A 15,724-nucleotide genomic window follows, 5' to 3' on the forward strand; every position below is an offset into this window, starting at 1 on the left:
CATACCGTTTCGCGCTTCTTATTAGTTGCTCAAAAGTAATTTGACCGTATGAAATGCATAATATAAACCTAGAAACATATACGTGAGCAGTATTTACGCACTGTAGTATCGGTGTTAAGACATACCTCTCAAATACTGTAAATCAAGTTAAAAATATCTCAAGACCGATTCTGGTCATAATGAAACCATGTTTCGTGTATGTTTTCTTTAAAGTACCGAGACCAGCCATATACTGTATGTTTATGTTCCAAAATTAATATCGTTTATGGCCTTCACACGCGTTGCAGTATGCTCCTATTCTTTTTATGCTCAGCTACTAAGATTTCCCTTCAGTGGTAAAATTAGATATGAATATTCAATACTTAAACGGGCACAGTTAAGACATTAAATATACATATACATACTGTATACAGTACAGTTTTCATACGGTAATATGTTTATGTTCCTAAATCAATCTCTTTTATGAGCATGTGAAAGGCATGGTGAATCGGAGATTCTCAAAAATTACTGTACTTTGCATGATTGGAAACAAATGCGTGATTGCGAAATGCTGTGGTGTTACTTTTACAAAGACGGTCAATGAAAAAAAGAATGTTGACCAGGGCAATACTTTGAGTTTACACTTACAGCTTGTCCAAGGTCATTCATTATTAATACTATTAGTAATATCTTCGTTAAAGACTTTGATGGCCACAGCTCAAACATGAGAGGTTGAGCTTTATTAGCTCCACCTTGCGGAAATTCCGGATACTATTATTTTGCTTGTCGTATTATAGGAGAATTTACGGTAACTCGCGGTATTTACCGGTAGCTTGCGGTAGACTGCGTACAGCGTACCGGAAAATAATGCGGTATCGCCCGTGCATTTTGAATGGCTGCATCTGTACTAAGCGCTAAAGAGTGAGACAGGTTCTGCCTTACATTAGTGGAAAATGGGTCAAACAAGTCATCAGAATGGTTTCTGAATTACAAAATAAAGTATAATACATGCTTTTGCTTGCTTTGTGAGGGAAAAAGTGATTTATATTTAGTCTTCATGCTAATTAAACAATTTAAATTATAGAATGAACCTGAAATAAACATGAAAAGATTTAAAAAAATGTCATGAACAAAAAATAACAATCTTACTGCCATGTTTAATCAACTTGTTTTTTGGTGCACAAGTTATTTACTGGTGACTCAGTGATGCAATTCTCACCTTTATATGTGAGAGGTTCTGAGTTCTATCCCAGCCAATATGAAGTTGTACTTTTAACCAACTGTCTCTTACTTTTACAGTAAATCATAAATAATCTAACATTTTTATCAATGTTTTTTTTTGCTGTCTATTTTGTCTTTTTAATAGTTGATATATTTATGTTTTTATAATCATTTGCCTTCACCAAGTGCTTTCTTGCTTAGCGCCTATGTTTGCTTGATTTTTCACTTGTAACACTGGAAGGGTTGTCTTGTGCTTTGGTGGTTATCTCCTCATAGTAGGGGGAGAGTTACTGTTTGTGGGCTGAACTCTTTATGCTGTAAATCTGCCTATCAACTGGTTAATGAAACTTTCACGTTGGCTACACTTGAGAAGAAATCGAACCTGAAATACAGGTGTTTTATGTTCTCTATTTGAGTACAACGTAAACCATGAAAGTGAGAAAACAGCTATTGACCTACCAGTAGCCCCACCCCTCCTTAGATACTGTTGCTAACTTAATTAAGCTTTCTTAATTAATCCATGTGTGTAGTAGGTTAGTTAATATTCATCTTTTTACTCGATTAATAGCTAATTACTCAATTGTATCAACAGGTTTTCTTATTTAATTTATTATGCTGAATGTTGCTTCTGGGACACCCTGACTAAAATGTGTTACTTTGTTAATTTAACAGTTCTGTGCAGGACCCCAATTCACTATCCTTAAAAATCACTAACTTTAAGCAGTTCTATGAAGAAGAATGGGCTAAAAGTATTCAAAAATGATGCGAGAAATGAAACACCTTTAGGAGATGTTCAGTTTCAGTACTTTATATTACATAGTATTAAAAATGTGCTCCTTTTGTGCTGAGGAAATTAGTATTTGTGCAGCTACTGAACTTTCTTTCATGTACTGTTTGTGTTTATTCGACCTGAAATACAGTATGATGCTACAGTATATGGCTTTCAAGCCACTACAGTAATATAATATATTTTTATAATCAAAATCTAAAATAAAATTATCTGCTTCCTAATTACTTTTTAACTAAAATAGCATTAATATAAATATAGGCTTTTTGAATATTTAAACCTGAAAAAACATTGTGTTCACAATGGCTTATAGTAATAAGCTATTTTTATATAGCCAACTGAGTAATCTTGCTTTGTGAAAGACTTACATTTATTTTTTAATTTGAATTTGTATTTCTATTTGAATTTTAAAATTTAACACACTGAGTATACAAATATTATATATCTTTTTAATGCACTTGATTTTAAATACAATGGTTTTAAAACCACTATGTATAATATATTTTAAAATCAAAACCTAAAATAAATGATGTTTTCTAATTACACAATTACACAAAAGTTAATTATTCCATATAGTGTTATAATGAAAAAAATATCTTAGTGTTATTGTACTATATGACTAGCTCAGGAAAGTACAAATAGAAACATTTAATTTTTATTGCTAAAATAACGTTAGACATGCGATGCACCACCTGACTGATTTACAAAGCAGTGCAGTTCTGTATCACATTATTTGAAAAATATGAAAAGGTATTGGGTGTTACCATGTGGTGTAACATGGCTTGTTCTTTGCGGTATGGTGCAAATCTGCTTCAAGCATTCTGTGGCTGCATCTGTATCAACTGCAAAGTCCTCCATTTTTGGAATTCCCTGCTATTCAACATCTGAAATGCTGAATTTAGCTAAATCGAAAATATTTTCTATTTCAACATGCTTGCATTAAGGCTTGTAATTTGACTTGTGTTTTCTTTGAAAAGTAAAATGTTAATTTTGTATAGAGGTCTGAGATGCTTTTGCCAAAAATAATGAAAGCACATTTCTAGTGTATTTTAGGTCTAAAATAGGTCTAATATATTCTTAATGGATTGAGTAAACAAATTACATAAAATTAGGTTTAAGATTTGAAAAGCTAACTGCTAAAAAAATCTAGCAGCACCTAATGATAAAATTCTTAAGCATCTGTGTCATTGTAGGATATAAGCCATAATTAGGTTCTTGCAGTTGTTATTAATCATAGTTCTTCCTTATTTTGTCTGTATAATGAAATATTTGCTGGACATAAGATTTTTTTCCTTATCCAACAAATATTCATAACAGTTTAGCACGTATCAGATATACAGTGATCTAACAAAACAAGTAATATTACAAAATGTTTAAATGACTATTAATCTGTGCATTACTATATGTACAGTACATACTGTCGATCTAATCCTTACCTTCACAATACTTAGTTCCATCACCAGTAAATCCAGGCTTGCAGAAGCACCCTTTTGATCCATTGATGTATTCACATGTTGCATTTTGATGGCATGAGGAACAGATGGCAGAAAATCTGCAATAGTCCAGCACACTGGACAGCCATGCTGTTTGATATAAAATTTAACTTAGTTCACCTGAAAACATAGCTTGAAAATTTTATCATAGTACATTGATAACCATAATTATATTTTTTTACAAATTAAAATAAGTTGTTGGTATATATACACTGTTATGCAAAAGACTGAAAAAATAAGAAATTGGTTTGTATTCACTATTATGCAAAAGTCACAGACATCTTCAGGGTTGCTATACTGTATATAAAAACATCAACAATTTACTCAAAGTCTCTACTGGTTTTTTCCACTATTATAACAACTTATTGAATATTACTTAATATAGCTTAGTTTGGGTGAGTTGAAACCAAGCGTTTTGTTAGTAAACTGTAATTTGCATTGATCAGAATCTGATAATCTGATGACTGCTATAAAACTTGTCTTATAAAGTAGCTAATTCATAACAATTACCAATCAAATCCAGCTGACTTATTGTCAGTTGTTACCTATCTTTAAAGTCATTTGTTCCTGTCTACTCAGCTATAAACCTAAAAGGATACATTTTGTACTTCAATATACTGCCTTTATGATCTAGCTTTCATCTTAAAACAAAATGGCAAAATTTTCAGTAGAAGATAACCAATAGAATTCTTCATAAAGAAGGAAAAACACTAAGTGAAAATTGTAAAACAATGCAGTTAGTTTAATATCTTTTCAGATTTAAGCCCAAATAAGCTTCACATTTTCTTAAGGTAGTAATTTATACTCCTCTATCCTCCAGGATAATAAGCATACATATAAGCACTTTTTCACATTATCACAATCAATCAATATTATATCATATATCATCCCTATAACTATTTGGCACATTTAGTGTACCTTTTAACACATGCATCTTATTTACAATAATTGTTTAACAAATAAACACATTTGCTGAAATTTGGTGAATACTATTTCCTCAATGATTTTAACAGGTTCTATGTATTTTAGATTATAATCACATGTGTGCTATTGGCAGCAGACGGACAACAATTAGAAAAACACATTAACTCATTTCAAAGAGCATGAAGAGCCTACTTACCCACTAAAACCACAAGTTTCATTGGGGACTTTAGCAAAGACTCCATTCTTGCCATGGGAAAGGATAACTTTTACCAGAAACTTTGCATTGGATGACGCACACTATTTCCTTTCATCAGTTTTCCTGTTTTCCTGAGCCTGGCCCATCCCTGTCCTGTTCTTTAATCAACCCCCACAAATGTCACACCACAGGACAATAATATCTGGATAAAGAACATCGCAATCCAAAAGCTCTCCTAGACATGAATGTATAGTCATTTATAACAATACAAAATTAAACTTAAAATTAAATTAAAATTATTTCTTTTGTGAATTGCAATATCACAAATGTTCTCAAAAATAATTATTTAAATATGTTTTATCTTTTTAAATGATTAAAAAAAATTAAGGATTTAGCATTCTGCCTAAATGAAAACAGAACACCAAAACATTTTAATTTGTCACATAAAAACTGGAAGATTAATTCAATCTATTTCTGATAATGTGTGGTTTACAGTATGTCTTTCTCACCACTGATGCTTTATGTTTTATTTAGCTTATTGTTTATTTTTTCTTTTTTATGTTATTAAATATGCCAACTGTGCCTTAGCTAGGAGTATGCTTCATGAATGTCTAATTATAGGTGACAGAATTATAATTATGGTTTCTGAATCAAAAACATTAAAAAAGGATATAAATAATTCCTGTGTTTATAATATTATAGATTTTTCATAATGACAATAGAGCATCTGCTTTGCAAAAGGTTTATATTTATAATAAGCTTTTACTTGTCCATGAAACCTGTGGTACAGATGTCAGAATATAGTGAAAGTATTTAGCAAACCAGGTAGATTAAAAATTGAAGTCTCTTTCTTTTAAAATCTAAATCACAGAACATCATTTCTGTTCTTAGACGTGCACACATATAACCGATATGTGCTGGCTAATACAAATTCATTACCCTGTCCTGTCTCTGATAAACTGAAACAAGCTCACATACTGTAAATGCAAAATATGTGCAGAAAAACCAATGAAACTCTCCAGTGAGCAAATACCATTGCGAATACCACTTCTCACCTAAGTAAACAAAGGACAATACACTCATCTGGGATTTTCTGTGCAGACGTACAAATTTTCAGATGTGATATTCTTTGCGGTGAGACTGATAGTTCAGGGTATGAAAAGCTGCTTCTGAATCCCACTGAGAATGTTCATTGTTTCAGATACTGAGCACACCAACACAGGGGGTCAGGTGCACATCTAAACATGGTATATTGCCATTCTGAGAAGTGTGAAACATATACTTTTCTTATATTCTAATCCTTTCTTTCTCGGCAGTATAGAAATACTCTTTCCTTTTCCAAGCAACCACAATGGTTTTTCAATTTCTCCATTGGATGCTCCCTTGATGCATTCTCCCAAAGGAGTGCTTCTTATTTGTAAATTGGGTGAGGTAGTTAGGTGAGTGAACCTCTCAGACTTTAGGCAGATTCATCACATATTCTTTATCATTTCAGTACCTGTACATAGAACTACAATGAAAATGGTACCAATGTCTTTTTACTTGACTTTCTCTCTCTTTCTTTTTGAATGCTGTAGATAGTACAGTGTAAATGGTAGCCCACAGGAATTCAACCAAACATTACTGTGCTAAATAAATCAGAAACAGGCAAATTCCTTTTAAACAAATAATGATTATATGTATGAATAGCCTTACAGTATACATTTTTATATATATTTTTTATTTTTTAGTAAATAGCTGCAAAGATGTCTGAAGGTATTGAAACTCATGAAGATATGTAAATTATTACTATAATTTAATAGTACCAGGTTTCTTCTGTTTTTTTTATCCTGTTTTTACTTTATTCAATCTAATATAATGCCTTCAAAACAACTGAAAAAATAATTATCTTATAAACATCACATTAATATTATTTTTCAGAATGCAGGGGTCAAACAACAATTGTTTGAACAATATACAGTTCCCTGCTGAAGTAACAGGTTAATTCTTAATACTATAAGTTGTTCCTTTAGCAAGCACTATATATTATTTATTAACTAACCTGAAGAGAAATCCTGGATATTTAAAGTTTTTTGTTGGTCTATAAGAATGTTAATAACTCATTGACAAATAGCTTTTAACTGATGCTTTTCAGAGCTCAGGTGAATGCATGATAACATTATGTAATTCAATTCAGAGAATGTAAGACAAAAAGTCAAGAAAGTTAATAAAGTGTCACTGACAAAACATTTCCATCTTTATTGTGTAATTTGTTGCTTGAGGTAATATGCTGGATTTATTACAAACTTCTATCAGCACTGATTTTAAGTTTGTAAAAAGTAAACTTTAAAAAGTTCTACAGTTTTAGATAAGACCTTTTGTTCAAAGTTCCCAAAACAAGTGTGTCTTTGAAGATAAGCAATAAAATAACACACATTTGGTGATTTTATTTATGAGCTGTAATTTTGAACATTTCACATGGAAAATGACCCTATTCTTTCTGAGGGAAATCAGGCTGGGTGTATCTCAGCATGACAGAGAGTATTTCATGCCAAGCATATGAATAACAAAGAGAGCTAAGATAAGGAATATGGAAAATTGCCATATAGTGGGCACACAATATTACTTCTATGAAAAGCAATATTTAGGCTAGGTTTCTATAAAATAACCATTGCCTTTAGTGTTAAATTAGCTTGCAATAGCCTCAATTATGTGGATCTTAGTCTAACCTGAATCTGTCAATCTAACAAAGTAATTATTTAATGTCCACTGAGAGTCTGAACTCAGCTTAAGGCTATTGTTGAAGTCACTGTCGTAGTTTTTTTTTTACTACTTTTTTTCTAGATTCCACCTGAAAGGAATTTGATTGTGTATCAGGTTGTTGTTTACAGATTTAGTAGGGTAGCATAGGCCTACTCTAATTTATGCTAACTAAATGACTGAACACTAATTCACTTTTGTGTATATGTATTTGTTAGAGCATGTGCAAATGTAATTAAGCACTGAAATGAGCTACTGTGGTTGTTCATGAAAATGTGTTAGAATTAGGAGAAATTATTGTAAAAATTCAGTCTGTTGAAAAGCTTAGTGAGCTCTTACTGGACTTGGTCTATAATTTTTCCGTCTTAGCATTGTACCCCTGAGCTTAGCTGTTGTTTGTCATGAAGCAGTACAAAAGAAGTACATAAGAATGCTAGAAAAGTTACAAACAAGAGGAGGCCATCTAGGCCTCTTGGTAGTTTGTAGCTTTTGTTCCAAGGATCTTCCATCTGTGTCTTGAAAGTATAGGCTAAAACAACTTGTTGCTCTGTATTCCCACAACCTTTTGTGTAAAAAAGTGCCTCTTGTTCTGTTTTAAAATGGATTTCTATGTAAATATTCAGAAGCAATAGGCCATAAACACGTTTTTTTTTCTAGAATCACCTTGCCATGCATTTTTTATTTTCATTATGTTTTTTAAATTTAAAGTAAAATAGATTGGTGCAGCTGTATCAAATAATAAAACAAACATACAATAACCCTTACAAATGTGTGCATACTGTAGGTTCAAAATATGTGTTTACAGTTAAGCCTGTTATGTAAGCTGTAATAAAACATCTATTTTCAGATTTGAAGTGTTAAATGAAAATGTGTAAAATGACAGAAACATAACTCAGATTATCTGATGACAGTTTATTACCAGTGATAGTATGGTATTTCTAAACTTTGAATATAAAAAGGCCATTCAGTCTCCTCAGGCACTTAACATTTCACTTTATTCGTGTCCATCTCGGGTGATGCCAATGTACTGTACATAAGTGATATACTGTACTTATCATACAGATGGGCTGAATGGCCTCCTCTTGTTTGTAAACTTTCCTATGTTATTAAGTTTTTAACTTTGCACATTTTCACGATGGGCACAGGCAAATATCTTTCTTCTCATTTGATAAAGCAGTGGTACCTAATGGAAAATATCATTTTTAGACATTTTGTCAGAAGCATAAATCAGTTTTTTTTAACACACAGCATACCTTGTTCCAATTATATTTGACATGCAAGGGAAAAGATTATCTATGCCCAAAGTGGGGAAGATGTCACTGTAACAGAGCAACACTTTGAAGACTGTGATATAGACTAACACTTTTTTAGAGTTAAAGCATTATTCTGTGAAAAATATTTTTTGTAAGATAAAAAAAACATGCAGCCAAATGTCTATCTTTATCATTATATGATATATAGTGGAATTTTGCCTGCAATCAGGAAAGCATTGCAAAAGAAAGACAGGTGTATGGTCAGATGTGTAAAGAAAAATGTTTTTTTCTTTGACATCTATATAATGAATGTCAATGGGAGCCAGTTTCACATGGTAAATTTGTTCTACACTGCTGTGCCCATAGTGATAGAAAATCTCTATGCAATCCATTTTTGTAAACTTCCTCTACAGATGACAGTACATGTTACACTGTCCTAATGCTTTGACACCAGAAATGAATCTTTATTTTGCTTGAAAGCAAATAAAAATTCTAATGTAAATATTGCTGTATTGCTAAATAATTTTGTTAGATTTTCTAATTTTGTTAGGATTTGGGGGGCATAATTGCTTAATTACGTCCAGAACAAAATAACCTATTTTATTTTAAGTTCAATCTGGAGATAAATCAGACTAAGCAAAAACACATTAGCATTAGTCACCGTTAGCATTAGTCAGATTATACAGACCCACTGACTTGTTGACTATGAAGCTACTGTATGAATTGTAGCACAAATACAGTGAGAAAGATAAGGGATATCAAGTGTCCTAGTAAATTTATTTAAGCTAAATCAGTATCAAATCAAATATTTTAAAACTTTTTTATTTATAATCATTAATTCATTCTTCAATTAGTATGAGATGTAATGTTTAAACTTTTAGTAATGATGGCACTGTAACACAATCTATGGGTTTGTTGCACCCAATGTCTGCGTAATAAAGCTGTTGTTTTATTGTACACAAAAGGAAATATTTGAACATACCAGCCTCAATCTCTGATAGTTTGTCCTCACTCTTCTTCTTCAAATGACTGAAAGTTCATACAGTACTCTAAAGGTGTGTATCAGATTACAGGAAGCTTCATAATCACACTCTACCTTGTAAATGCAATACTATCTTAGTTATGCCTATTAGACATTTTCAATGAGATTGTTAAGTCACACATTTGTTTAGATGCAAAAAATAACACTATTAAAAAATAATTATTAAGCCTTATATGTTATGATGTGACTTATTGAATGAGACCGCTGCATCTGCAACAGGCTGGGAATCCCAGAGCAAGAGCTTATTGATTTTTGTAGGCTGGTGGAGAGAGCCAAAACGGTGGAGTATGGAGATAACTGAGATTGGGCAAAGAGTAACAGAGAATGAGGATGGCAATGGCAATAGTGAACAAGCCTGACTAGAAGCAATCGCAGTCTTCTGGGCTGGAGCAGAGAGGGTGATGCCATGTGAAGAGCTGGCTAAGAGATGGCCATTGGTTCAGTGGTGGACAGAAATGTGGTTCTAACTGGTGGGCCAGGTTCAGGATGGTCTAGGAGCTTCTCAGGTACATTCGAACTGAGTAAACTACCATAGTCTTGGAAGCAATAAATGGCAGAGCACTGGAAAGGTGGCAAAGCCCTGGTTTGGTACTCTGTCTGCTGATTGAAGTGTGTGTTAATAGGTCAAGGGAGGCTAGAATAAATGACTTGAGGGAGTCCGAATAGTCCCTATTTGAATGTGGCTCCTTACAGGAATACACCCAGGGTCTGAGGAAACCGAGAGCTGTGAGCTCTGGCTCACCCAAGCCTGATATAATACCTACCAATTACTAAACCAATTATATATATCAATGGTGGATGGGAAATTTCATTTGTGTTTTTAATTTACTCTTAATATTGTGTAGCGGCAATGCTTGTTGATAAGACAGAATTAAGCGTTGGTGTGCTTTCCTAAATGAGGCCCCATATCACCCTCCATCTCTGTGGTGCAGCTGTGAGGGTTATATTGATAACCCTCACAGTAAGGTCTGCCGCTCGTATCCAGGCAGACTAGTTTATGTTTGGTGCACAATTTATATTAATAAATGTATCTTGTGTATTGAACCCGTGTGTGTGCGTTGTTAGTTGTTCTGACGATTGATTTTCTAAAAGCCACAACGAACAACCTCGTGATTACTGCTACAATTAATAATTGTCTCAGTAAACCCATCAAATCTCTACAATTGTAACTCTTCGGGGTTTAGGCGGGCGCCCTTGCTGTATCCGCTTACGGTCGGCCCTGCACCGTCGGGGACGCAAACCTGGGCCGCCGGCATCACTCAACAGGGACCCAGCCTGGTGAGCTGAAGAGAGATCTCCCCACAGCCCAGCGGCTGTGGTCCTGCTATTACAGGGAAGGGCGGTGACATCACCGCTCTGGTAAGCCGGCTCTTACACAGTGCCTGTCGGCCGTATGCCAGTGCCTGTCTCCCCCTGCTTAACTCACCGTCCTCGGTGACGGGCTTTCCCACCCCACTTCTGACACCAATTTAACGCTTCCGGGTTCTGGCAGGAGCCCTTGCTGTTGCCGCTTACGGTCGGCCCCGCACCGTCGGGGACGCGAACCCGGGCCGCCGGCATCACTCAACAGGGACCCAGCCTGGTGAGCTAAAGAGAGATCTCCCCACAGTCCAGCGGCTGTGGTCCTGCTATTACAGGGAAAGGCGGTGACGTCACCGCTCTGGTAAGCCGGCTCTTATACAGTGCCTATCGGCCGTATGCGTTACAATATTTTATAACTTGTTTTGCTTCTATGATGGGAAAAAATCTGTTTACAGTGCTCTCTAATTTGCTGTGTCCTCATTCATGTATTGATGAAGCACAAAGTGAGTCTTGACTCATTTTGCAAATATGGGTGACACGGTGGGTGATGTGAAGCTAATGAAATTGAATTCTATAATGCCTACTGATTAAAAAGGATGGACTATTTAAGACTTAAAAATATAAGAATATAAGAAACTGGGTGTAACTGAGTAAATATGAAAGCACTACACTGTATTAGTGGAATTGAGTAAAACAACTGAGAAGGAAGAGTATGTGCAGTCTTCCCAGTGGGGACCACCATGGTAGATTTATGACCCTAGATGAAGACCGATCGCTCAAATTCAGACTGATTTTTTCAATTTTGGCATTTGCCTCTTAACATACTGTAATCCATTACCCCTTGAAAAAAATATTGGAGTATGATATGTTTCATAAGAGTGTTCCATCCACTCCAAGATAGTAAGAATGACTGAGCATGTATTTTGTCCCACCTGAGACCTGTAAAGTAGTAGCACACCAGGCTTTATCAGTGTGGTACTGTATGTCAACTGAAAAAGATAATTGTCTAGCATGAATAACCTGGGGCTTTACAAAGCAAGATTATTTATTTAACCAAATAACATGAGTACACATGTTGACAAAAATATGGATTTAGCAACATTTAACATAACTAGCAACATTTCCTAACCTGCTCTGGGGCAGGTTAATTCAAACTTAGCCTTACTTCATTATTAAAAGCTCAACACACAGACCAGTCAGTCTCCTACAAAAACTACATCTCTTTTCTACAGGGATCCTGTTGCCATTAGAGCTTTGTGGTGAGAATGAAAGTAGAGATCGCCAAAATCTATTTTTGTTCCGAGATCTCATTTCAGTGGACAGTTGTAATATTAGCAACATTTACATGACTCATAACATGGTATCCCAAGACAGGGCATGCAATATCACTATTGCATGGCTGTGCTGCATAACATTGCCCCCCTTTGGAAGGTGAGAGTTCCTCCCTTCCATCCGTACACTGTGATGACCTACATTTAATTCATCTGGATCAACAGGGAAAAGCTAAGAGAGACATCACAGCTTAACTTAATTCAATGAAACAGTGACAATTTTTTTAGGAAATATGTGTTGTGATCAACAGCATTCTCGACTCGTGGTTTTCCAGGGCTTGCTGCTCTGACCTGAACCATTTTCAGCTCATCCAATTTAATTGCCTTTTATCACTTCAATTATTCTATTTCCGTTTTCCTTTATAATGCTGAAACAGGTGTTTTGTGGTGCTTCGTCATTATTCTTTTTCCAGTCTCTCCATAGTAGTAAAGCAGTACTATCCCCATTTTTTAATTATATATATATCATAGTATGTTAAATATTAATAATAATTAATATTACAATGATGAACATAATGTAGTGTTACTGTAGCAAACATGACACCCTGTGGTTGTTTCACAAGTAAGATTACTCATTTAGCCCAATATATAAAAAATACTCAGGTTGGAGCAAATTCCAAAAGGTAAAATGTCCTCCAAGAACTGAGCTTGAGACCCCAGATTTGGATTGTTCCTTAATTATTTGTAGAATAGTTTGATTAATTCAGGTCAGATATAAAAATATTTTTGGACTTTGCAGCACGTTTACTATCCAATTTGCTATCACCCCATGATAGATTGAGAAGGGACTTTTGTGAAAAACCACCAATTTGGCTTAATATACTGTAGGTTTAGGTGTGCAGCCTTGAGCCAGTATGGCTGTTGAAAGTAATTAGAGACAGGTATTGAATTATATATACCTGGACTTTGAGTATGAGTGATTGGAATTCCACGGGAAGAAAGGAGCTGTTGGGATAGGCTCCTGTGCAAATAAGAGAATTGCCTGAGCAACTGAGTTATTATGTGCCTGGACTTTCACAGGGAAGGAAAAGGATTTCATATTAGTCCTGCTGTGTCATGGGTGCCATTGTTTATCATGGAGTTCTGGCTTTATAGCTAGGAGTTTTTCTAGATTATGCTGGTTAATAGGCCTATGAGACTTGTCTAGCTGCTTGGGATCTTTATGAAATATAGAGACAGGTATAGTATTGAAGTTTGTTACAGGTTCTGGAACATATGTCTTGTGTAATAACTCATTTGGCAGGCCAATAATATAGAAGAATACTCCTCAGCCTCTGGAGCAGCTTGTTGGACAAGGACTGGTGGGCATGAACACCTGGAAGAAAATAGCATAAACTGGCAAGGTATTATTGTACATGAAATAGCATTAGTGAATACTGACAAAGCTGTTTTTTTAGGTTTCAATTAGTTTGAAAATACAGTAACTTGGCACATACATCAGATGTTGGACTCTAATTCCTGTTGAATTTAAAGTGTAGACCAGAGTTAATTGTAAGGGAAATTCAATGCCTATAATTAGAAGTATAGGTAATGCTTAATATCTGGGGTAACACACTAAAAGATAGGTTATGAGATGAGGAAAATCTGGAGAAGGAAGGTTTCCACTTGGCCTTCCACAGAGTGGGACTAACATGCAGTCTATAATCTCCGTGGGAGGCTGCCTGTAGTGACAATGTAGTGTCAAGCATTTAAAAATGCAAGGTGAGTGTAAGTCATGTTATGAATGCCACAGTAATAGGGTAAGAGCTTGCATTTCCACACCTATATTTTTTTAGCAATCTGATATACCACAACCAACAACAAATACATGCTATGAATGAGTATGAATGAAATGAAAATGTAATGAAAAATTATTATAAAATTACATCTTATATGGATACTTTCTAATATTTTGAAAAAAATGTTAAAGACCTTTGTGGAAAACACTTATCAAAAGCTTGTTTAGGAATATATATAAAAATAAGTTTTCTGATCTCTTGAAAACCTTGTATGGCCTTGTAAAAAACTAATTGAAGTGGAATATTTACTGTAAAGCAGCCATCATTGTTGAGGGCAGTTTTGAAATGATATCATTATACCCAAGAGAAGCTGTTGTTAATGGAAGACATGTGCCTAGCCAAGTAAAACTGACCATGTTATGAAGACCGGCTATAAATAGATATCTCTGTGACTTAGGAATTCGCTGCTATGGCATGTGTAGATGTTATTAGGTACTATTCCATTGAACTGTTAGGAACAACATCATCAAAAGCATAAGAGCTGGAATAAGTACGGGAAATAGTAAAAAAAAATAGTACAAAGTTAAAAGGTTTAATTGAAGCCACTAAAAACTTTTGAGGTCATCTGAAGCTCTTGCTGTTTTGTCCCAGTAGACAAAAATAAATAATTAATAATGTGCAAGTTGGTTTCAATTTGATCTTTTTTTCTCTATTTGTTATTATTTTTATTAAATGACAAAAAAAACAAAAACACAAATATACAGTACATACAAATAAAGGAAAAAATACATCCACTCACAGAAAAAACATACTCAAATATTAATATTTAAATATCTTTAGAAGGCTTATAAATGAAGCCAAGATAAAAAAAAAACATACATAAAAGCATCAAAGATTCTTATTATATAATCACATATAGAAAAACCTCTCTCGTTTAAAATAACATCACTCCTTAAACAGAAATAACATTTTTACTCAGTCCCACTTGATTGCTGTCAGGACCTGGGACAGGACAGTGTGTTTCTGAAACATAATGTAGACTGCCTTCTACCAACTTTCTACCACCCTCAATTCCAAGGAAAGAACAAAGGCAGTGCCGGATTTCCTTTGCCACCTTGCAATGCAATGATGTTCCAGAATCCACTACTGAAAACACTCCAAACCTGTGACTCCAGACCACTCTGTGAGCACAGACAAGGGCTCTGCAGTGGTGTCTGGCCCTGCCAGGCATTACCATTGCTCTGTAGAGGTGGTAGTTCTAGGTATATATCGACCACACAGTAATGCGCTGGTCTTTGGATCCAGCGACCAGCAGCCTCTGGTGTTCATGCCGAAGCCAAGTTCCTCTGATCCTACCAGATAGACAGATAGGAAGTCTCTACTGAGACATGCAGCTGGAGTGTTTGCTCTCCATCAGGTGACCAGGCCCAGATGGTGGTCTCCGCAGAGCGTGCAACACCTCTCAGCTTCCCCTGGTTAAAGTCAAGGTACATAACCAGCTATGCAAAGGCAGATAGGCGGCTCTACAGCCTCCACGTGGAGAAATCCACCGTGGAGAATGCCGGAGTCAGGCTGCCAGAGCCTTGAACACACGGCATGCCCACCTAAGCCTTCGGTTTCGGGCTGCAGACTGACACCTGCTGGGGGCCACGGACACCTGCGCATCAGCCAGATCTGCTCCGGTGAGTGCTAGCAAATTGGTTTCGATTCTTTCTGTTCAAAGACCTTTTTTTCTTTTT

General features: G+C 35.1%; 1 protein-coding gene across 1 annotated transcript in view; it reads right to left on the minus strand.

Annotated features, from left to right (window-relative positions):
* The window catches only part of adgrl4 (adhesion G protein-coupled receptor L4), a 59,137-nt gene extending 54,413 nt beyond the window's left edge, over nucleotides 1-4,724 (minus strand). The window contains exons 1-2 of the mRNA XM_088598893.1: nucleotides 4,601-4,724; nucleotides 3,424-3,570 (exon numbers count right to left, since the gene is read on the minus strand). Of these exons, the coding sequence (XP_088455019.1) occupies nucleotides 3,424-3,570; nucleotides 4,601-4,655 (202 nt within the window). The 5' untranslated portion in view covers nucleotides 4,656-4,724. The remainder of the gene's footprint in view (nucleotides 1-3,423; nucleotides 3,571-4,600) is intronic.
* Between the last annotated feature and the right edge of the window lie 11,000 nt (nucleotides 4,725-15,724).

Source organism: Lepisosteus platostomus, chromosome 11, assembly GCF_059453375.1.
Source record: "Lepisosteus platostomus isolate fLepPlt1 chromosome 11, fLepPlt1.hap1, whole genome shotgun sequence".
Taxonomy (NCBI): domain Eukaryota; kingdom Metazoa; phylum Chordata; class Actinopteri; order Semionotiformes; family Lepisosteidae; genus Lepisosteus; species Lepisosteus platostomus.